This window comes from Spermophilus citellus, assembly GCF_964194105.1.
Source record: "Spermophilus citellus genome assembly, chromosome: 14".
Lineage (NCBI taxonomy): Eukaryota > Metazoa > Chordata > Mammalia > Rodentia > Sciuridae > Spermophilus > Spermophilus citellus.
The window spans coordinates 67,337,387-67,362,425 of NC_138194.1; the positions used below are offsets into that span (position 1 = coordinate 67,337,387).

Sequence of the window (25,039 nt, forward strand, 5' to 3'; positions counted from 1 at the left end):
TGAAAACTATTCTGATTCAAAGACCTCTCAATGTACTGATTACAAAGAAATAAATACAAAGAAACTTAACTATTAAAGTTGGGGTACAGAAAATGACAGAGGAAACAACTAAAAGAATAAAGAAATGCAAAGGGGCTCTGGAGATGTTGTGACTCACTGGTAGAGCACTTGCCTACCATGCACAGTACTGGGTTGGATCCCCAGTACTGCCCCCAAAAAAATCTTAACATCAGAAGTCATCCAGAAAATGGAGAAATGCAAATGAAATTCACAATAAGATACCACCTTTTACACTCATTACAACTATAATCAAAGACAAAAATAGAAAATATAAATGTTAGCAAGGATGTGGAAAAATTAAAATACTTGTTCATTGTTGGTGGGAATGTAAAATGGTACAGTTGCTGTGGAAAACAGTATGGAGGTTCCTCAAAAAATTGAACAAAGATTTACCAAATAATGCTGCATCTTCACCTAGGAACATAGCCAAAAGAACTAATAGGAGGGTCTTGAAGAGATGACTGTATACTCGTGTTCATGGTAGCATTATTCACAATACACAAAAGATGGAAGAAACCTAAGTATCTATCAGCAGATAAATGAATTATCAATATACACACACACACACACACACACACACACACACACACTGAAATTTTATTTAGCCTATTTATAAAGAAGGAAATTCTGATACACACTACAATGTGGATAAACCATGAAATCATTAGGCTAAGATTTTAAAAAAAGCTATACACAAAAGGACAAATATTGTATGATTCTACTCAAATCAGGTACTTAGAATAGTCAAATTCATCAAGACAGAAAATAGAATAGTGACTACCAGGTTTGGGGGCAAGAGGATATGGAAAATTATTGATTAATGGGTATAGTTTCAGTTTAGGATAATGAAAAAAATTTCTGGAAATTAACATTGATGATGATTACAAAACAGTGTAAATGCACTTAAAACCAATGAACTACATACTTTAAAATGATTACAACAGTAAATTTCATGTAATATGTGAGTCATTTTTTAGTCAATTACTATTATTAATCTTAAATTCCATACACACACACACAAAAAAAAACTAATCTGAAAGAGAACAGATTATAGAGAGTTTAGCTGGTTGAACAGGGGCCTCAATAAGATATTTCCTTGTCTTAATCCCCACAGCCTATAAATGTAACCTTTTTTGGAAAAAAAAAATGGTCTTTGAAGAAAGATTATTTGAGTGGGTCCTAAAATCCATTGATAAATGTCCTAACAAGAGAAAGGCAAGGAGAAATTTATGACAAAGGAAAAGACACAGACACTTGGAGGAGAATGTATGTGAAAATACAGTCAGACTGGAGTAATTTAACTACAACATAAGGAAAACTAAGGACTGTAGGCAGCCACCAAAAGCTGGAATAGGCAAAGAATGGATTATCCCTTGGAGCTTCCAGAAGGAGTGTGACATAGCCAATACCTTGATTTCTGGCCCCCTAGTCTAAATTAAAATACTTATACTCTTCATCCTTGGGTAAAATGCTTGATGCCAGTTATCTACTGAGCCCTGAAGAGCCTCTGCTGGGAGACAGAAGGTATGTAAGTGTGCCAGATGCAGTACTACCCAATTTTCACTACTACCAAGGCCCCATCTTCCAGAACTTCTCAACCAAATTTCATTATTAATTGGGCAGGAAAGAGACTATGAATTCTTTTATTTTTTTCAGTGTTTTGTTTTATTATTTTAAAAAATATAAACTTGGTTTTTATACCATATATGTGGATACCAATTGTGTTCCGGCATTCTATGTATAGGGTGCCAGGGTTAACTACTTTTTTGTTTTTTGTTTTTTAAAGAATCCATGTCGGATTAGGAGTATACTTGGTTGTGAAAAAAGTAGTGCCATATGATTAGCAATGGGGAAAAGCTATAGTATTTTTATTATGCACTGAAAAGAGCAAACCCCACTGCCATCAATGTCTGTTTTCACCCTGCATGTATTAGAGTATTTATTTCACCTATTAAATTGCTGCTTTTCAAAAAAAAAAAAATGGTGCAGGGGTGGACTTTAGCAAATAAAATCCTTTGGGTTGAATGCTCAGCACCAAAAATTTTAAAAGTTGATGGGGAAGGGGAGATAAGTTGAAAAACATAGCAAAGCTAAGGAGAAAACATTCTTTAATTTTATATATATATATATATATATATATATATATATATATATATATATATATATAATTATTTTCAAAAACATCCGTTATCAAAAATAACTTCTCCATGTTTGAAAACATCTACAGGATTATTTCTTTAAAAGTAGGTGGTGTAAGGACACAAGGAGAGGAAGGCTTTTTTCCTTCAGTCTAAAATAATTCCTAATTTATCCTCACAACAGATTGTCATGCTTTATGCACATTGAATGTCCAGAAAACTGCCATCCTTTAAGTGCCTACAATTGTTTCAAGTCATTTTTGACATAAATCTTTCAAAATACACACATATTTGTATATCTTTATAACAAAAAGGGTAATAAACTTTCTGCATTATATTATTTAAAAGGAAATTTCTCAAGTTTGATTTTTTTTCTTTGCTTTCACTTAATTCAAGAAATCATCAGACACTTTTGCTACTGTTCTCAGTCCAACTCTAACAGTTCTTTCCTTGCCCTTTTCATTATGCTGAGCAATGGGAAAACAAACATGAAAGACAGTACAGTGAAACAAAATCAAAACTGTGTTTAAAAACAACCAATTTGGTTTTAGTACTATCTAATGAACAAAAGTATGTGAATATGGCAGAAGAGTATAGTTAATAGATATTTAAGAAAATGAAACTATTTCTCTCTTTTAAAAAATTTTAAAAGAGTCACATTAAAATTAGCAAATTTAGTTAATCCCTTGCTATCAAATAATGTAGTATTTTTAATAGCCCTTTTTATTAAGAAATTCCTCCTTGAATATCTATACTCCAAATACCTCTTATTCTGTCTCAGGAATGATAAAGTATCTGATAAGCCAAAGTGCATAAACAAATGACCTCAACCTTAACACCATCAAAGGACCAATTCTCAATTAACTGCAAATTTCCAACTTAATCACTTTCATTCCCTAATGAATGCCATCTTTGAGTTCTTCATATTTCTCAGGTGATGACACTACAAATATATGTTCTACAAAAAGCTTAATCAGTGAAAAATACAATATTAATCTATGGCTACTTAAGCAGGAGCAACTCTGTTCTAAATTAAGCAAGCTCATCCTACACTTTTTTCCCCTTTTTAGCTGGCCTAGGCAAGAACAGGTTTCAGGCAAGGCTGGAGGCTGAGCATAGTAAAAGGATGATGCGACTAAGAAAATAACTGAGAAATCAAATCCCAGATCACTAAATTCAGAAGTCAGCACTACTGTTCTGGAGTGTTCCTAATATATGCGTCTAGTTATAGGCACGGTGGAAAGGGATAGAACATTAAGAGAATAATCTGATATCTTTCTGTTAATCATATCTTCATCCCTTTGTGACAACTTTGTAGATTACTCTCATTAATCTGTATCACTACCCACAAGTGGATGAGAAAAAAACATTTTAAAAAATGAAATGTTTCCTTACTTCCTAGAAAATTTAGAAGAATCACATTTTAAGTAAATAATTATGAGATTATATGGTTTGGGTATCTCTTATTTTTCTAGCCAGAAGAGGTTATTTTTTGTTATCTAGGCAAGAACATCGACTGGCCTGAGCTCACATCTCAGTGCTGCTATTAACAGGCTATATCATCTTAACAAATAATGCAATTCATTAAATATCCATTTCATTTTATCTACCAATTAAATGGAGATTATAATACTTCCTTCACAAAGCTGATATAGTAAAAAAAAATTAGTTACAATAGGAAAGTTTCCATATTTCACTCACTAATCACATTTTCACATTCTACCAGTTTCTCATACCTTAACTATCCCTTTATCTGTTCTCTCACTGAAAAGATTTGAGATTCTGATTTAATCAGTTTAGAATCCTCTTCTAGCTCCTTGGTTTCTCCATTTCTTTCTACTCTCCTCTCTCTCCAGAATGTACCCCACTGATACCTAAACTACTCAATAGTATCCTTAAATCCTCCACAGTCTCATCCTTCCAAGAAAAGCACTCATTAAAACCTAAATCTGGATATCAAGACCAAGATGTAGTGCACTCCACAGTTGAGTGCTATTTAGAAGGCCAAGAAACTAAGATTGTTACCAATATAATTTCTCAATGTCAAATTTTAGCTGGGCCTTCAACAATCCTTTTTTTCCTCTCTTAGACAGCTCCTTCTATTACGGGCCAAGGGTATTCCCAAACTACTGCAAACCTTGATGAAACAGCAAAGATTATTAATCTCATTAAATTTCCACCCTAGAATACATCTTTTCTAATACATTTGTGACAAAATAAAAAATATGTATGAAGCACTTCCCTGAATATCAAAAAACAATAATTATCCCCAAAGAAAGCATTTTGTGTAGCTCAGTGGTAGAGCATTTGCATAGTATGTGTGAAGACTTGACTTTAATTCCCAGCACTGCCAAAACAAGTTGTTAAACCATTAGAGAAGTCACAAAATAAAGAGTGGAGGGGGGGAGCACTTTGTGACTAAATTGCAAAATAATTAAGGCACAACTCTTTTTTCAAGGAACACCATTTTTACTTGAAAGAATAACTGACAAAACACCCTAGGATTACTAGGACTTGAGTATGTGACAGACATTTTCTCAAAAATGTACCAAGTAAGTCTGTCCTTTCAAGGAAAACAACAAAGAGTACTTGTTGTCTGACAAAATTTGAGCTTTCAAGGGCTGGGATTGTGGTTCACCAGTACAGCACTGTCCTTAGCATGTATGAGGCACTGGGTTTGATCGTGAGCATCACATAAAAAAATAAATGAAATAGAGATATTGTGTCCATCTACAACTTTAAAAAATTATCGATATGATATATACATGAAATTTGAGCTTTTAAGTGATGACTCAAATTTTGAAAAAATCTAATCTTAACAGCTTCCCAAAACTAGTAATTCAATACTCTAAATGGTGAAATAGCTCACGGACATAAGAAAAGTTAAATAATGACAGTATCATTTGAACAGCAACTTAAAAACTTAAAACTGTACTGTGTTTGGAAGTGCACAAGGCAACCCTTGATAAACTGTACAAAGAACCATGGAGACAAGAAAGACCTATATACAAATTATGAGAAAAAAGAAGTCTACTTGGGTGGTAGCTGTCAAGAAAGGCTCTATATAAACAAAATCTTGAGTTGGAACTTGAAAAATTGGTAGGATTTAGATTGATTTTTTTTAAAAAAGTGAGCAAGGCATCCTAGGAAGTTTACAACATATACAGCTTATGTATATTTGTTTAAAGAAAAATACCATCTTCAGTTATAATTTTACTATTTCATAGGTATGAATTCAAACTCTCAAGTGATATTTTAAGACCCTTGAATCAGGAGCCACATACTTCAATTCTTTGTTATCAGCCAAACTAGCACAGGTCAAATTTAATATGATGAAATATTTGTATGAAAAATTAAGATTTACAAAGGAAGGGGTAGAATAGCAGTCTACATTAATTCCCAGCTCTGGAACTTGACCTTGGATAATTTAGTAAACCCTACTGCTTTAACGTCAGATACATATCATTTGAGGATCACCCTACAGATATCTTAGCTGAAAGTACTATACAAATAAATAATAATTAGAGAAGAAAGGAGAATTTGTGTCCCTATTTCTATGCTGACCTTGCTATGTATTATATTACTTCCAAATAAAGAATTTATTTTTTGTTTTAGCAAAAGGAGTTGATATATACAGGGAATATGTATACAACAGTATTACTCAAAGAATTATTTCTGTAAAATGTCTCAGTATAATATATTTATCTTATTAAAATTTAATGAATAACATTATAATGTCAGGTATAATTCAAATTTATTCCTCTTCAGATATTCTAAAATATTGCATTCTTTTTCATTCCTTCTATTGATTTCACATATTTCTCCAGTCACCATATCATCTTCTACAAACACATACACAAAAACATACATACATTCCTCCCATTTCATTCCTATATCCTTCTTGTAGTAACTACAGCCACTAGAGGGCAATAAATTTGCAAAGATAAATGTACTTATCTACAAGAATTGAAATTCACATAATAATAAATCTAGAGGGAAATGTCATTAGGAACCATTTTAAAGCACAGGAAATCAGATTTGAATAAGCAAGGCATATCCTCCATCCATAGGAGAATATAAAAGTGCTCAAAAAAGAAATTCTATTTTCTCAACAAGGACTAGCTAAAGAAACAGAGAACTGAGGGTTGGCTGTAGGACATTATGTTAAGGAGGAAAGATGTGAGGGTATGGGATTAATATATCTTAGCGACTTTGGAGGAGAACTCTAATGAAGGGGGTTATTAGCAGGAAAATAGACAGGAGGTATTTTAGGGTAGTTAAGTACGTGGGAGGACAATAAGAAGCATAGAAACAAATACCTATTTGCATTTTAGTAAATTACACGTAGTAGAAATAGTAACACTTGGGAGGTTGAGAGAGGAAGAGAAGGAGGAAAAAAAAACAAATGCTGAATGTTTTCTCTGATATAAGGAGGGTGACTCAAAATAGGGTAGGGAGGGAGAGCATGGGAGGAAGATTACCTCTAGATAGGGAATAGGGGTGTAAGGGAAAGGAAGGGAGAAGGGGAATAGCATGAATGGTGGAAGGAGACCCTCATCATTATACAAAATACATGTATGAAGATGTGAATTTGGTGTCAACATACCTTATATACAAACAGAGATATGATAAATTGTAGTATAAAGGTGTATTAAGAATTGTAATGCAAAAAAAAATAAGAGAGCTCATGTATAATGGCATAATTTGGCATGAACAAACTTTATATACAGAGTTACGAAAAATTGTGCTGTGAATGGATAATTATGATTGTAATGCATTCCACTATTGTCATGTATGTAAGAAATAAAATAAAATAAATTTTTAAAAAGAGTAGAAATAAATTGAAGGAGCTCGGGAAGTTCAGAGATTCTCTGTGGTTAAGGCTTTGTACCAGGCATGTTTATATGAAATATGCTACATTGTCATTAACTTGTTGATTTCTCATCAATTTTCTTTTTTTATTTATTTATGGTCTCAAATTTTCTTACCACATAAGTATAATGAAACTCTCACTAAGTGAAAATTATGTCTTATGAAAATTGTAGTGATTATACCTTTTAAATACATACATATATAAAATTTCAGAGTATTTTTACAGATGTGTACGGGTATAATGTTTTGTGTAGGTGATACATTCTAGTTTTTATCCAGGTTTACCTTAATAAAAAGTTTTAGTCATATTTTATATGACTATATACATTTTTCACAGTAAAAAAATAATAAAAATTTTTTAAAAATACAAATTTTTTAAAACTTAAAAAAAGAGCGTAGGGGAGTCAGGCATGGTGGCTCAAGCCTATAATCTCAGCAACCAGCAAGGCTGAGGCAGGAGGATCACAAGTTCAAAGCCAGCCTCAGCAATTTAGCGAGGCCCTAAGCAACTTAGTGAGACTCTGCCTCAAAATACAAAATAGAACTATGGCTGGGGATGTGGCTCTGGGGTTCAATCCCTGCCACCGGGGAAAAAAGAATACAAGGAGAAGAGAATTAACAGTCACTAATCTTTGACAGATAATTTTACTACTTTTTGCACAGAATCTAAATTCAAATGAACTTATTTATTTAATATTTACTATTCTGTGTATGCACTGCAAAACTGAAACACAAGGTTGATAACAAACTATAATTTCTTACCCTCATTGGATGTATATCAGCATAAGGTGGTTTCCCTTCAGCCATTTCTATAGAAGTGATGCCAAGTGACCAGATATCAGCCACACAGTTATATCCTATTTCTTGAATTACCTCAGGAGCCATCCAAAATGGAGTTCCTATCACAGTATTGCGTTTTGCCATTGTATCCTGCAAAAACATTACATAAATATGAATACTACTACAAAACACAAAGGAAATCTGTATGCAACATTTTTTAATATCTTTTTTTTTAATATGGTGCTGAGGATCGAATCCAGTGCCTCCACGCATGCTAGGTGAGCGCTCTACCACTGAGCCACAACCCCAGCCCACACAACATGTTCTTTAAAATATTTATGCTAAAACATCAAATTCTATTCTCAAATTCTACAGGGAGTGGACTGTTTTCCTAAATCCTCAACTAGTTGTAGTATGATATATTAGGAATTTTAGAAATAACCAAGAGTCTACAAGTAACTATCTCCACTTCGTTAAAGGCAGTCAATGAAAATAGTACTATGACAGTAAAAACTATAAAAACCAATGTACCAAGGGAAATGATGTAGCTTCCCTGTTACAACACTTCAACATTCTGATGATTATATTTTCATATTCACTGTCCCTTAAATTATAAACTTACAATTTGGCTGTTATGGCTCCTCCACAAGAACAATGAAGTTATATGTTTCTTTCCAGACCCCCCAAAAAGTTATCAAAGTTTAGTTACAATCAAGCCTCACCAAATGAGCAAAAGTGTTTCCAAAATTATTAAAGTCAACTTACTGTTAACTGACCAGCCACTCCAAAATCTGCCAATTTTGCATGTCCTTCTGTATTAAGGAGAATATTTCCAGCCTTTATATCTCTGTGTATTTTTCTCATAAAGTGCAAATATTCTAATCCTTTCAATGTAGATTTTAGAATGGTTGCAATTTCATCTTCTGTTAACTGGAAAGAAATATTTTTTGAACTATATTAAAATTCCATTTTAGATAAATTCTTACCAGAGAGCACAAGTATAAGTACTTCTTCCTAATGGCCATTAAACCTCTACTAAAAGGCTAAAGAGAAAATAATCAAGAACCCATTTCCATATACACACAAACATCTGTCATTATTCTCATAATACTTTCCTGATGAAAGGATAATCAAATTTTTCTATAAAATTCCAAATGTTAAAAAAAGAAAAAACAAAAACAAAGAAATAAAATTACCAGTGTCATTCATACAGCAAAAAAAAATGTCCCAAAAATCAGCATGACCATACAAAATCACTATTTCAAATGTTGTCTAATACCTGGGTGGCAGGTACTACTATAGCTACCTGTCCTGAAAAAGCAAATTCAGACACTCTTCCCTGTGAGGCTTGCAATTCTTGAAGAAAATGAAGACCAACAGCTTTACACCAAGGAAAGAAAATAAGGGAACACAGTGAGACTTGCTGCAAGTCTTCTGCATGAAGCACTTAACCAATGTCACCCTTCCTGCTTCCAGCCAGATCACCCCTAATCCACCCAAGTCCTGATTTCTGACCTAATACTGAAAGCTCAAAAGTGAAACTGAGAAAGATTAGGAAACTGGAAATAAATGTGAAGGCTTCAAGAGAAAAGAAACATGAGAGAAGGTCAAGCAAGAAGAGAAGGGAAAAGAAACATTCTGGATTGTTATAGTAGCGGAGCCACTACTCTTTGTACCAAGAATTGCTAAGAGTTCTGTCTCATTTATCCTTACCACAATCCTCTAAAGTAGTAAGATATTACAAAATGATAATAAATATCTGGTCTTCTTTCCAGGTTCCTGTCATAGGAGTTTCTAAACACACCTTGGAATTTGCTGAATGATGGGGATAAAAGCACTACTTTTTATTATTCATAATATGCTCCTTTCAACCTCACAGAGTTTATTCTAATGAAATGGCTCTTCAGGGCCCCCACATAGCTTCAGATGAGACAGCTGCCAAAGAAAACCACCTTGTGATTACAGAGTTGGAAATTTCAGCCCCATCCCCTGACTTATGAGTGTCAGGGGATGTCCAATGACTTACTCAATTATGACCATGTAATGAAACAACCATAAAAACCCCAAAAGACAAGGACTGTTCTCGTGCAACTTATATTCTGTGTACATAGGAAGGGATAATTTGATAGAAATTAAAAGATTAAAACAAGAAAAAGTCAATGATAATTGCTCAGAGGGTAATGAAATTTCTGAGAATTAAGTAAAAATAACTAAGGAACTGCTTTAGATCAGATATCCAAGAAAACCTGAATTTTTGTTTGTGGTAGGTTTTTGGTTTTGTTTTTGTTTGGGGGGGGCACTGTTTTTTAATGGGTAGGGGCAGGGTGCTAGGGATCCAACCCAGTGCCTCACATATGCTCTACCACTGAGCTACACTCCTAGGAAAGCATTTTTACTGAGGTCTAAACAATATGAAGGAGCCAACCATGTAAATGGCTATCCAGGAACATAACATTCTACACTAAAAGCAAGAGGCAGGAGTAAAAATACCTTGACTCAACTTCTCAAAACTTTCAAAAATACTGAGGAGGAAGGAACACTTCTAAAACTCCTATTATCCCAATAACAAAGCTACTACAAAAAAACTACCACCATATTCTTTTTTCTTAATTTGTTTTTAGTTGTCAATGGACCTTTATTTTATTTATTGATATGTGGTGCTGAGAATCGAACCCAGTGCCTCATATATACTAGGCAAGCACTCTACCATTGAGCCACAACCCCAGCCCCCACCATATTCTTTATGAACATTGATGCAAAAATTTTCAACAAAAAACTGGCAATTGCAATTCAGTAGGAAAGTAAAGGATTATACACCAGGACCAAATGAAATATATTCATAGAATATTAGGATGGTGCAATACACAAAATTTAAACAATGTAGTGCATCGTCTTACTAGAACAAAAGAAAAGAAGCCACAAGATCATCTCAACTGATACCAGAAAAATCATTTGATAAATTTAATGTTCTTTCAGAATAAAAACACAAAACTGGAAATAGAAGAAAACTGCATTATCTCAACATAATAAAAGTCATATACAAAATTCCTACAGTGAACAAAAGACTCAATGGTGAAAGACTGAAAGCTTTTCTTCTTAGATCAGAACAAGGCAAGGATGCCTGCTTTCACGATATCTATTGAACACAGTACTAGATAAAGTTCTAGCCAGAGTGATTCGGCAAGAAAAAGACACAAACAAGCACCAAGTCATCTAAGGTTTTTACCAGCCAATGGATAAGGAGTGCGGATTTTTTGAAAATTCTGGTACTTCCAAGAACTTTTTTTTTTTTATATTTTTTTAGTTATAGTTGGGCACAATACCTTTATTATTTTATTTGTTTATTTTTATGTGGTGCTGAGGATTGAACTCAGAACCTTGCATGTGCTAGGCGAGCACTCTACCACTGAGCCACAACCCCAGCCTTTCCAGGAACTTTTTTTTAACCCTAACACTAACTCTGTCTCAAATAAGATGGTGTGACTTGTCGATCCACAGAAAGCAAGCACTATGCTCTAAAGCCTGACTATGAATACAGTAGCCACTAACTATATATGGTTTCTAAAAATTGAAATACGACATAAAGGTAAAATATACACAAAAGATCAAATCTTTTTTTTTGAGAGAGAGAGAGTCTTTTTTAATATTTATTTTTTTTAGTTCTTGGAGGACACAACATCTTTGTTTGTATGTGGTGCTGAGAATCAAACCCGGGCCGCACGCATGCCAGGCAAGCGCGCCACCGCTTGAGCCACATCCCCAGCCCAAGATCAAATCTTAATACAAAAAAGAGAATGTAAGATATCTTACTAATAATTTGTGATTCCCTTTTAAGTGTGTTATATATTAGTGTTCTAATGTAGTCATTAATGTTGACTTTATATTATATTATGAAATACTAGTGTTTAATACATTTAAATTATACCATTTCATATTACATCATATTGATATCATACATTAATACATACCACACATTAGTAAAATTAATTTTACAAGTGTCTTTTTCCTTTTAAATGTGACTACTAGAAATTTTAAATTACATGTGACTTATGTTTCTATTGGATAGCACTGTACTAAACGACCCACAAGAACAAGGAACTTTGTTTTGTTCACAGATGAACATGGCCATGCCTGACATAGAGTCAGTATTCAATAAATAGTGAAAGAGTGGATACAGACTTATTGATGCAAAAAGCAGGTATCCTCCTGATGTAGGACAGGAGAAGTTTGAAGAAAAAAAAAGGTAAAAAGAAGACATGAAGGACAAGGAAATATAATTTTAATCTGGAATTCTAATACATTGTCAGGTCAGTCACTCTCCCAAGCCAGTCACTCCCAATTTTCCAGGAAATCGGTAAATCTACCTTGTGCACTGTTTGTGAGTCCATCAATAAACCAATAAAGCTAAGAGAGATATGATCTTTTTAGAAACTATAACTTAAGGGACTTTCCAGCACTATCTCTTGATCACTGTCCACATATGCCTAAAGATCCAGAGAATGACCAGAGCACAATAAACCATTCTGTAATTACCAGACTGATGTCATCCGTACAAAGCAACCCATACTCACCCTTCACCAAGTTTCAAGAGGAGCCAGGAACCCCCAAACAGTCTCCACTCTCGAGATGACTGGCATTCTTCCTTGAATGTATATTCATTGCTCTCCTAAATAAATTTCTGTGCCTCTACTGATTTATGCTGAAATTCTTTTCTATCATATATGTCAAGTTCCCCATTTTTCTGAGAACCTTAGGACGCTCTTCCTGGGATAGCGCTTCTCAGATTACAATCTGATGTTCCTAGTCTTTTTTTGTTTTGTTTTGTTTTTTCCGTGTTTGGTGCATTATAGTTGCATATAATGATGGGATTTGTTTTTACATATTCTTATGAGTGATGTTCTCAATCTTGCTAAATTAGTCATTAGCAACCAAGGTCTGTGATTTGTAGGCAGGAATTTATTTAGGGTCCCACACTGTACCACTGCAGAAGGTGTGCAAGATAGTGGTGCTACAGTATAGTTTGTGTCTGGGTTTCCTCCTCTCTCCCCACCCTCAACTGCCTGCCTGAAGATTAGAGTGTAGGATGTTGCAAAAGCAGTATCAGTCCATAAAACTGTGCCTTGTTTAATTACTTCAGTGATGATCTTTTTTGGTTGCCTAGACTTCAATTTTTATCTTCCTAACAGTACAGAATTTCCAATTAATAAATGTTACTAATCCTCCATTAACTCTCTGATTTGTCATCTCTGCCCCTATAATTCTTATTTTGGAGCTGCACTAGAGAAAGTTCAGTATTAAATAGATCTAGTGTACAACAGAATCTCAAGATCTGTCCGTTTTCAATGCTATAAAGTGCCTGGTTAAAAAAAAAAAAATCACATACTAAAAAAAGATTTGCCAGAGATCTTATACTGATTCATGAACTGTCTGACTTTGCTAGATGATTTAAAAGGTTCATTCTAATTCTATGATTCTATAAGATATGAACAAAAGATTTTCATGTGAAAATAGTCTATTCTTAATAACCAAATAAATTCAGACTCTTTTGGACATCAATCTTTTTGTTCATTCAACAAATATCTATTTGCCTGGGCTCTACTGTACAAATACTGTTGAAAATGCTGGGTATACAGTGATGAAGGGAACCGACAGTTCCTGTCCTCATGAAGCTTATAAGAACACCAGAGGGCCTGGCCTAAATATAGCTACAAACTGTTAAAGGTGGAAGAAGGCAGACCTGAAGCAAATTTCACTATGCTTTTCTCCTATTAGTAATAAATCCTTTCTCCTGCTTCAGGGAGTCACTGTCCTCTTACTCACTTCACATCCTCCTCCAATCAAAAATGACAGAATAAGCCATCCTTCACATTAGTATATAAATAATAAAAATTATTTGTGGTACACTATCATTTTAACAACCCATCTGAGAATGTGGCTTAGTGGTAGAGCACTTGACTAGATGTACAAGGCCCTAGGTTCAATCCCCAGCACAGGGAAGGGGGAAAAAAATTTTTTTTAATGTTAAGGCTCAAAAGATGTATCTTTACACAAAATTTTTGGCTTCAATTCTGAAAAGTTTTTCTCAATAAACTCATTTTAAACAATAAATAAATAAGTGAATATTTTCTATAACATGGAAGCATATGTTCTCTTAAATTTTTATTTTACAGTATAGATTTAAAAATTATAGGAGGCCATTATTTTGGACTGAGCTCTAGACCTCAACACACCATACTAAAATTTAAAATAGAGTCACTCATAATAAAGTTCTAAGATATCAAACTGATACCAAAATCGTTACCTGACATTCTTAAAAACCAGGAAAATGACAGCAGTCAAGTTTCCTAAATACACTAATTTCAAATAACATGATAATGAAGATCCCTCTGCTTTAATCCTTACAAAAAAGTAATCCGATTATTAACCAGTTATTTCTCTATTATTCTGTTTCCCTCTTCCTGCTTTATAAGGAAAGAAATTTTTTTCCAGTACTGAGGACTGAAGCCAAGGTCTCACACATGCTAAGCAAGCACTGTACTACTGAGCTACATCCCCAGCTCTTTTCATTTTATTTTGAGACAGCATCTTGCTAAATTGTCCAGGCTGGCCTGAAATTTGTGATCCTCCTGCTCAGCCTCTTGAGCAGCTGAGATTACATGTGTGGGCCACCATGCTCAGCTACAAGGAGAGTAACTTTGAAAAACTCAACCTGCTTTTTGGTTTTTGTTCCTACTTTTTCCATCCTTTCTTTCTTTATAAAACCAACCTCCTCTGTTTTGCTCATTGGAACATTGATTCTATTTTATAGAATGAAGTATTGCCTGATTCTAGAATTCCAAATAAAGCCAATTTAGATCTTTACTAAACTGGTTATAATTTTGTCTTGCTAGGCAAGTGCTCCACCACTGAACTCTATCATATCCCTAGCCCCTTTTTTTATTTTGAGACAGAGTCTTGCTAAGTTGTCTAGACTGGCCACGGACTTGTGATCCTCCTACCACAGCCTCACAAGTTAGCTGTGGTAATTCTGTCTTTAGACAACAGTTTATAACAATTATTTTAGGTGATTTCACAGCTACTCAAATATGCAAGCAGAAATATTTATTATCACTCTTTTTATGGATGAGGAAACAAATTCAGAGAAATTATACAGTCTGCCAAATGTCATACAAACACTACGTGGCAAAGCCCACAAGACTTCTGCAGTCATACCCCTTTGTCTCAGTAGTCCTAGATGTTACCAACATGAAGTATGAACTGTCACAAAATTAAAAAGGGACAGGGGATTTCAGGCTTGTTCCAAGGGTGATATCAAAATGTGTGACAATCAGAAAAACAAATGTCTAATCAGAATAGCTGCCAACCATATATTAATCAACCTGAACAGCATCCATGCACAAAACAACATCCATGCACAAAAACATCAACATCCATGCACAAAAAAGTAAAAACTATCAGCCTTGAATATCAGACAGAGTGCCTGCCCCACCTCAGAATTAAAATTCAAATTATTTAAAATGACATATCAGTCAACAAGACGGTATACCTGTTAATATATCCTTCAAATAAGCACACTCACCTGGCCTGAAAAGTAATCCCTAAGCACATTATGAATGTCTTTATGAGTACTGTATCGAAAACAGATGTTGTTAAATCCCACTGATACAAATGCATAAATCAATTATTCAAACATTTAAAGATATTTAAATAAAAATAGAAAATCAAAGTAGGTTTCAAATCACAAGGTAGGAAAAAATAGTTTCTAATAAAAAAGTAAACAAAGGATTATGGGAATTTATTAGCTTTGTCTACATAAAAAAATAAGTTCAAAGAAATAATCACAGCAAACACAGTAAGATATTTGAGTGTAGAGAATTATTTAGATTATAAAGAGCTTGCATCCTTCAGAAAAACAATCATGTCCCAATAAATAAGCAGGCCAATGAAATGAATATATGACTCACAAATCTATAAAGGAAATGGTTAACATATATGAAAAATAAACTTAACTATTATCAAAGAAAAGCAAATTAAACAATGGAGTATCAATTATATATTATCTCATATAGGTCACAATGTTAAGAATGTGGCAGACAAGAAGAGTACGAACTATGTGTAAAAGTGACCTAAGAATAAAGAAGTGATTTCTTAATTTAAAAAAACCTACAAAACATTTGTTCACTGAAAAAAAAAAAAAAAACACTTACCTAGTACTTATTCTATACTAAATAAGGGGGGGAAAAATCTTCAACCTAACCTTGAAGGGTTCCCATCTAGTAGGAATGACATAAACTCATTACAAAAAGCACTTTAAAACTGAAATGGAATCACAAGGAAAGGGCAATTACTTAGGGAAGGAAAGAAAAAGTGGCATTAAAATTAATAGGGCTGGGTGTGGTGGCACACTCCTGTAATCCTAGTGGCTTGGGAGGCTGAGGCAGGAGGATCACAAGTTCAAAGTCAGTCTCAGCAATTCAGTGAGGCCCTAAGCAACTTAGTGAGACCCTACCTTAAAATAAAAAATAAAAGGAGCTGAGGATATAGTTAAGCACCCCTGGGTACAACCCCTAGTACCAAAAAAAAAAAAGACTTTGGATAAGAAAAGTAATATACCAACCACAGAAAGAGAAGACTACAAATATAGAAACTCAATAATGAAGTGAAAATCAAAAATGTAAAAATCATAAAATGGTACTTAGAAACCAGTAAGGCCATTTTCTTCTTTTCATTAAGATGAGGGAAATGGTAGAAAGTAATGGGTGAAATTTCAGCATTGTAGTACCAAAATGCAGATAAATCTAGAAAATTTAAAGTAATAAATTCTTACCTGGCCTATTAAAAATAAGGGAATTGAATGAACTTTAGACAAGAACAATATCCATACCAAGATTTAAGCCAATCCTCAAGTACTGGGTGACTAATGGAGAAGGAGAGTAGTGTGAGACAGAATATATATTTATTTAGAGAAAACTACATAGGAGGCCCTGATCCAGATGTTAATATTATGTTTATTTCATGCCTGTTAGACACATGTTGACCATTTTTAACCAAAAAATAAAGAAATTGACAGTCATTTTACTAAATAGGTGGAGTTTTGTTTTCAAGTAATATCGAGCTTCTTTAACAAATTACATCTGCATATAAACAGAGCCAATTACCAAAAGTAGCTAGATTTTTATTTGGAAACTATTTCTTCCCACTACTACATAAAACTTTAAAGTACTAAAATTCAAGTTATCAGTCAAATAGATCCATGCCCAACTATTTGAAAATATTCAGGTTTATACTGAAAACATTTAGTGGGGGTGGGTGAACAGGAGAAAGGGTCTGCTTTCAATGGAAGGAGATAATGGAAGATTTGGGTTCTAAAATCCATTCTCAAGCCCCAGTCCTTTAATAATAAGTTAAGAATCAAATGAAAAATTTTATCACAGTACTTCATTTATAATTAGATTTTTCTCAATACATTATTGTTTAATTTCATTTCTGTCTCTATATAAATAGACAATTAAAATCGCTTGAATCACATTTTATAGTCTGTTTTATGAGAGAGAGAGAGAAAGAAAATGGTAGAGAGATTATAAACCATGAATGAAATATTCAGCAATCAGGGATGGAAATAAGACTTTTGTAGCTGAGCTAATACATTAAAAGACGGAAGTCCACATCTGGTTTCAATAGTAGTATGAATTCACTGGCAAATTTAAAAAAAAAAATTGTACAAAAACAAAAAGATGGTTTTGATAGAATCTAGTCCTCTCGTGACTTTTGTTTCTAGAGTCCTATGATTAGTATAATAATATAATATATTTAATATGTCAATGTGTATATGGTTTTGATAAAATTATACCCACCAACTTGTCTCAAGGGCACAGGCACAACAGGTTTAAGGTATATAGACTGCCTTAATGTTTTTTAGGTCAGTCAAAATGAATAGTAGTGAAGGTATTGTAGGATCCTGCAAAATTAAATTTTAATAGAAAACTTTTAAGTTTTTAATTTTAATAGAATTTAAACTTTCTAAAAGTGAGTCTTTGACAACCCTAGCTAAAACTGTACCTTTCTTACAATTATTTATGCATATAAAACAATGTGTTAATTTTACTGTTAGGTACCTATTAGTTAAGGATACAAAAAGACATTGTTCCCCTTTTCAAGTATCACAGACAGATAGGTATTTTATTATAAAATTTTAAGTTTTATTCTCATAATGACTTTGTATAAGGTATTAAAAACTATTGGACTGAAACTTACATAGTCTTTAAAGGCCTGAACCAAATCTCATGTCTTTCAAGAAATCACTCCATATGCCCTAAGTCAGAATTTATCTATCCAGTGATAACAACAGTTTACATTTATTGAGTTATTACTATCAACCAATCTACACATATAATTTTAATATACAACACAACCATAAAAAGTAGGCACCAGGGGCTGAGGTTGTAGCTCAATGGCAGAGCACTTGCCTGGCATGTGTGAGGCACTAAGTTAAATTCTTAGCACCACATATAAATAAATAAATAATAAAGGTACATCAACAACTTAAAAAAAAAGTAGGCACTGAAAAGTCTATTCTACTGTTTCCATCTTCATGATGCTCAGAATTTTATGGGATGGGAAAATAAATCATTACAATCTAACTGTTTAAAATAACAAGATGAACTAAAGCAATACTCCAATGGTTCTGAAAGATATCTGTGCATCAGAATTAATAATCTTAAAATAAAATCCAACCCTTCTGACAAAACCTTAAATGCCTTACTTAAATGGTACAGGTTCTGCCAGCCTTAACAATCTTAACTCACCATTCTCCCTACTTCAGGGAGGCTCCATCAAGGAGGTGACTTCTAAGCTGACTCTTAAAGAATGAACAAAGTTTATCAAGTGGCCAAAGAGGAAAGGAAATATCATTGTCTGCAAAGGCATTGGGAATAAAAATATATGAAGCTGAATACTAGTGAATGGCTCTTTGTGTTTCAATGTAATGTGTATGGATAAACAGTGCAAAATGGGAGGTCAGGTTAAGTTCAAATGTTTTAAACATCTATAAATTTTCAAGTGGGAAGATAACAAGATCATATCTGAACTTTTTAAAAGAAAACAGTAACCTCAAAACCAGAACTAGAAGTGGAAAAATTAAAGAATACAATAACAACTTAGTATAATAGTATGAGTAATTACAGTAGTAGTAGTAGTAGTAGTAGTAGCAGCAGCAGCAGCAACTAACATGTCTATAACCTTGCTTAAAATCCCAAAGGAGAGTTCTTTGATAGAATTAATTTAAGGGGAAAAAAACTTATCTAGCAAAATTAGAAAAAGTCAGAGAAGCAACAGAAAAGTACCAAAAGCAAAATTCGTATCTCTTTCATAATTTAGGTATGCTCAATACTGGAGTCTATCTACAATCTTTTACCACCAAAAAAAAAACAAAAACAAAACCCTGCTCTACTCTTAAAACAATCATATATGAAGTAGCACCCTTGTGGTTCCATAGGAAAACTATTTATTAAAAATAATCATGGGGCTGGGGTGTGGCTTAGCGATGGAGCACTCACCTAGTACATGCGGGGTGCTGGATTCAATCCTCGGCACCACATAAAAATAAAGGTATTATGTCCAACTATAACCAAGAAACAAAATATTTTTAAAAAATGATCATGCCCTTTGAATTAGTAATTCCATTTTTCATAATGTGTCCAAAGAACAGCACAACTATGCCAATACATATATACAAAAGTTTCTGCAAACTTAATAGCAAAAAAGTGAAAAGTTAGAACTCATTTTATCTACAGACTAGAAAAAAAGGACTCAGTTACAAATATACACACTGGCATAAAGAGGTGAATAAAATATATCATAAGTTTAGAGAAAGGCAAGATATAGAATTCCACATGTGGTATGAATCCTTTGTTTAAAACAAGATTTACACATATAGCTGTGGAAAGAACTCTTAAGAAATTAACTGACATGACCTCAAGGAAGTAAAAGAAGTGGGTATGGAAACATTAATTTTCTCTTTTCTACTATTCGAGTTTTTTTACAATGGGCTTAAGTTAATTTTTTCCTTAATTTTTATAATTAAAAGGTGAGAGAGGAGAAAGTTACACACAGGTTAAAAGTGCAAATAATTAGTCAGGTATGATGGCACATACCTATAATCCCAGTGACTCAGAAGGCTGAGGCAGGAGAGTGGCAAGCTCAAAGCCAGCCTCAGCAACTTAGCAAGGCCCTGTCTCAAAATAAAATATTTTTTTTTAAAAGTGGGGGCTGCAGGGACTAGAGATAAAGTTCAGTGGTTGAGCATTCCTGGTTTCAAGGCCAGGTTCAATACCCACCCCCCCCCCAAAAAAAAAAGTACAAATAATTGTGCTGACCATTTGAGCTCCATCAAATGTTATTAAAATTAAGATTTAAAGAAAAAATTCAAGGTTTGCCATTCAAGGAGCTATATTTACATTTTCTGGAAAATTAACTTAAGTACATTTTTATTACCTAACTAAATAATACTGCTATATAAGACATAATGATTTTTATATGTTTTTCTAATGCTGGGGAAGATCTGTTATTTCAACAAATTATTAAACCATTAGTAACTTAAAATTAAATTACCATTTTTTAAAGATTTTCCTTAACAGTAATAATGTAAGAATTTATATTTGTATAGAACTTCTTGGGTTACAGAACGCTGACACTCATCATTTTTGTCCTTTACAAGAAAACACTGATGTAGGTTAAGGCAAGTAATGTGATATTAAATCCATTTTAGGGTTAGGAATTTGAAGTTTAGAGGAGTTACACAATGTACCCAAGACTACAGAGCTAATAAGTAACAATTCAGGCACTGAAACTTGGTCTTCCTGTTCCACATTCAGGGGTCATTCCACTAAACCACATCACTTCAAATAACCATTATCACGGTATGCTAATGGGTCAAGTTTGTGACAGGGAGACAGGGCTTACTGTAGATCTGGCTTGATAGGCAGCAGGCCTGGACAGCAATGAACAATATAAAAATAAAGTGTATGAATATGGGCCTGAATGACGAAAGAAAAAACAGAACTGGGAGGAATGCCAATAAGAATAGTAATAAAGGTGAAACTGGGCAACTTACCAATAAGAGAAGCCAAGGAAATACCTTTGTAAGCTTAATTTACTTAGTTAAGGTAAAGAGGAAAGTCTACTCAAGAGACTAGATTGTAACATGGAAAAAAAAAATCACAAAGTATTTATAATCCAATCAAATAATTTAGAAAAGATATAATTAAAGCATGATGTGTATGATTTATGCTATAAAAATTCTAGTAGTGAAATCCTACAATGCATAGTCATTAATTTCCAATTTGTTTTTCTGCAGCAAGTTGGAATTTCAAGAAGCAAGCATAAAGAACACTCAGAACTCAATCTCACCAGGCACATGGCACACACCTGTAATTCCAGGGGTTCAACAGGCTGAGGCAGGAGGATCACCAGTTCAAAGCTAGCCTCAGCAATTTAGTGAGACTCTTTCTCAAAATAAAAAATAAAAAGGGCCGGGGATGTTGCTCAGTGGTTAAGTGCCCCTGGGTTCAATTCCTGGTACCAAAAAAAAAAAAAAAAAAACTCAAATCTCATCCATGGACTCATTCTCCCACAATTCTAGTATGACACTAACAGAAGTACCTTCCCAGGGTGAGAAAATGGTTGTAAATGAAGGGGTCAAAAACATCAGAAATAACATCCAGATCAAACCACTCTGGTCTAAAGGGAACCACAGATCTTCAATCCTGATGAGTAGATTTTCTAAGAGAATTCTTATAATAAACATAACTACTGATAACAGCAGGAATAGGATCCTTGAGAAACATCAACCTTACCCTTAAATGCAATGGAAGAAAGAATTGGGGGCTCAATAGCTTTGACACTCAGTGTCACCAGAGAGCTTGTCCAAAGCTTAACATTCATTTTGGGAGCTATTTTAGAGGAGTTTTTTAAATTGCTTTTTATTCCTGATATATTTTTGTTTTGATTTTTAGGTTTGTTAAATATGTTCCTATATATATTCTTTTTTATCAGACTAGCATCCATTCACCCTTCTACTATGTTAACATACTCTGGTTTCCTTTTAGGAAATCACTACCTTCCCAATCCTCAGGCCATGTAGTTGAAGTAGTCAACTTTCCTGATTCCAGGTGGGACACATGACCTGGATCTAAGCCAATTACCACATCACATTCTTGGCCAAAATGATTTGCTCAGAAAAAGTCATTCTGAAGCAATGCAGCACAAGACTTTTCTGTTAGCAGTCATCTTATAACTTCAAGAAAAGAGTGTGTGAAAGCTGAATCAATAAAGAGATATCAAAACAAAAAGATGAATTCCATTCCTTTAACTCAGAACCAAGCCACAAGCAAAACTAACTCTGTGAAATTTTTTATTTATATTAGCAAATAAATTCTCCTTTTTATTTAAGCCAGAAAGTTTAGGCAAGGTTTTCTTTAATTTGTAACCAAGAATCAAAAATGATGCAATAATCTCAAAGGTAACACCAAAGAGAGGAGAAAATCCTAGAAAAAGAGGTTTGTACAAAGCACAAGCCACGAACTCCAGTAATTCTAGAGGTTATTCTAGATACGTAACAGTATAAGATCTCTGAACTGATTTCCATTTTCAGCCCCCAAACAAAAGGGAACAATAATTAGAGGCAGTAGAATAAATATGTTAAAAAATGAACACTTCAAACAAAAGGTCCCCCTTTTTGCCTTCATCTTCCTAGAACGACCTCCTCCAGCTAAAAAAATGCCCATGTCAAATTGTATTAATATTGCATTCAGAGTTCATTTTACAGAATGACTCAAATGTTTCTGTTTCCATTAATTTTTGTGACACACGTGATAAAATCACATGCAATGATGACCAAAACCCCTTCTGAAAAAATAATAGTTGAAAGAAACCTAAGGAATATGTAGCCATCTCTGAAATACTTAAATCTCAAAAGTAATATATAAGCTTACAAGTAAGACTAATTTGAACATCTCTCAAGCCTCAAACCTCTTATTCCAACTCCTTTAAAAGCAAAATTTCTTTCCCTCTTTCCCTGAGGAAAAAGAAAACAATTTAAAAGGGCTTGCAGGATCAAGAAAACACTGGGAAAAACAGAACAACTCGGGAACTCCCTACCATCCTTTACCATTCTATCTCATCCCACCCAAAAAAAGAGAGTATAAAATACCCAAGGTTTTAAACAATAAAAAAGGCTCTGAGATTTGTCCAGAAAACACAAATCTTCTGTTCAACACAAACTACATACATTAAGAAACATTACTAGAATATTTTAACCATTATTATATACAAGAAGGCAGAGAGAGGTTGTCTTTCATGAAATCTGGATTGCACATGTCTGGCAAGAAAAAAAAAAAGATTAATAATCTATCACAAAGTCCCACAACTGGTGATTCAAAGTGAAAGCTTTCACTACTTACACCATATGTAAATACACATATATACATGCTGCTTATAATCCCTTGATCTGCAGAGAAAGAGAACTGATACTCTACGTGAAAATCGTCAGTGGGTAGACATTTTAAAATCCTTTCCCACATGAAAAGATTCCTGAAAAAGAGATCAGAAGACAACAAAAAAGCACTCAATATATAAGGAGTCGTAAATCCAGTATGAAGTAGTATCTATTACACAAAGGGAGAACATGCAATAGAGTGATTAGGAAAGTCAAACATGAATTAGTTCAGTAACACAGAGGCATATATAAACCCCTCAAAAGCATTTTATGAAACAGAAAACCACATATATCAAAAAATATTTCTATTGTTAGCAATGAGATAATATCAAGCCAAATAAATCTTAATAATTAATAGTAAAGTTTATTATACCTTCTCCAAGGGGGGGAAATCTGTTTGAAGAATTAAATAATTAACCTCAAGGCAGGATATATACCTTCTTTAAGTACCACAAGTCAAATGTTTACTATAAATATTATTAAAATGTTTACTATAAATGTTATTAAAATGCAAGACAATAACTCTAGGGGCACTAGAATAAAATATGCTATATATTTTGAATAGTCATTGCCTGATTCTATTAAAGAAACTTCTTACTGTACCTAAATATGTAAGCTCTATATTATGGAGTATATACTTCCTTTATTAACAACAATAATTCAGAGTAATAATGGTGAATGCTAGGTATTGTGCTACCCAAACACATCTGAAAGAAAATGTTCACAATGCAAAGACACTCTCATCTAAGTGAGATGATAGAATGATGATGACAATATCAACAACAAATGTATAGAGGGCTTTTAATATGCCAATTGTTCTTCTGACACATTAAACACATATCATCCTCAGAAACACTCAATGAAGTAGTCTCCTTTCCCATTTAATACAGATCTAAGTCACAAAGAGAGTTTAAAAACTGCCCAAGTTCACACATTTAATAAATAGCAGAGGTAGAATTCAAACCCAGGCATGGCTCCAGATTCTATACTCTTAACAATTACATTATGAAATTATAGAAAACTATAACTTCAATCTTTTATTTCTCTGTAATTTGTCTTTGATTCCAGTTCTCATCTGGAAAATGGATCAATAATAGCTCTCACCTTAGAGCTATTAAATCCTCATATGAAGATTAAATGCAATAATATACAAACAGTAATGAATTTAGAAAGTACCTGGCACATAACAAGTACTATATAACAAGTACTGTTCTTAAAATACTCAGCAAATGGCTGACATTGGAGTTGAGATAAACATCACTGTTCTATATCTACCTGAATTAACCAAGAAGAATGATCCTAATGTGTCCTTTATACTTCTAAAACTGTAGTAATTAAAGAAAACTGGAGCCAGGTATGATGGCGCACACCTGTAATCCCAGCAGCTCAGGAGGCTGAAGAAGAAGGATCCCAAGTTTAAAGACAACTTCAGCAACTAAGAAAGGTCCTAAGCAACTGAGTTAGACCCTGTCTCAAAATAAAGGGGGTTGGGGGGCGCTGTGGATGTGGCTCAGTAGTTAAGCACCCCTAGGTTCAATCACCAATACCAAAAAAGAAAACTGGATTTTCCAATTATTTCCATTTTAAAATAAGAAGAGTACCACCACCCTTCAGGAAGAAATATACCTATCACTTAAAAGTTGTTCTCTTCAGTCTAGATTTCTTCTCCATTATTCTCCATTCCACCCAGTAACAC

General features: G+C 33.6%; 1 protein-coding gene across 8 annotated transcripts in view; it reads right to left on the minus strand.

Annotated features, from left to right (window-relative positions):
- Positions 1-25,039, minus strand: part of STK3 (serine/threonine kinase 3) — a 287,918-nt gene that overhangs the window by 193,944 nt on the left and 68,935 nt on the right. For all 8 annotated transcript variants that reach the window (XR_014018704.1, XM_081265613.1, XM_081265612.1 and 5 more), the window contains 2 exons: positions 8,616-8,780; positions 7,833-8,000 (listed from right to left, as the gene is read on the minus strand). Coding sequence is in view for 7 of the 8 variants with exons in the window: in XM_081265613.1 (XP_081121739.1) it covers positions 7,833-8,000; positions 8,616-8,780 (333 nt within the window). In the remaining variant the exon portion in view is untranslated. The remainder of the gene's footprint in view (positions 1-7,832; positions 8,001-8,615; positions 8,781-25,039) is intronic.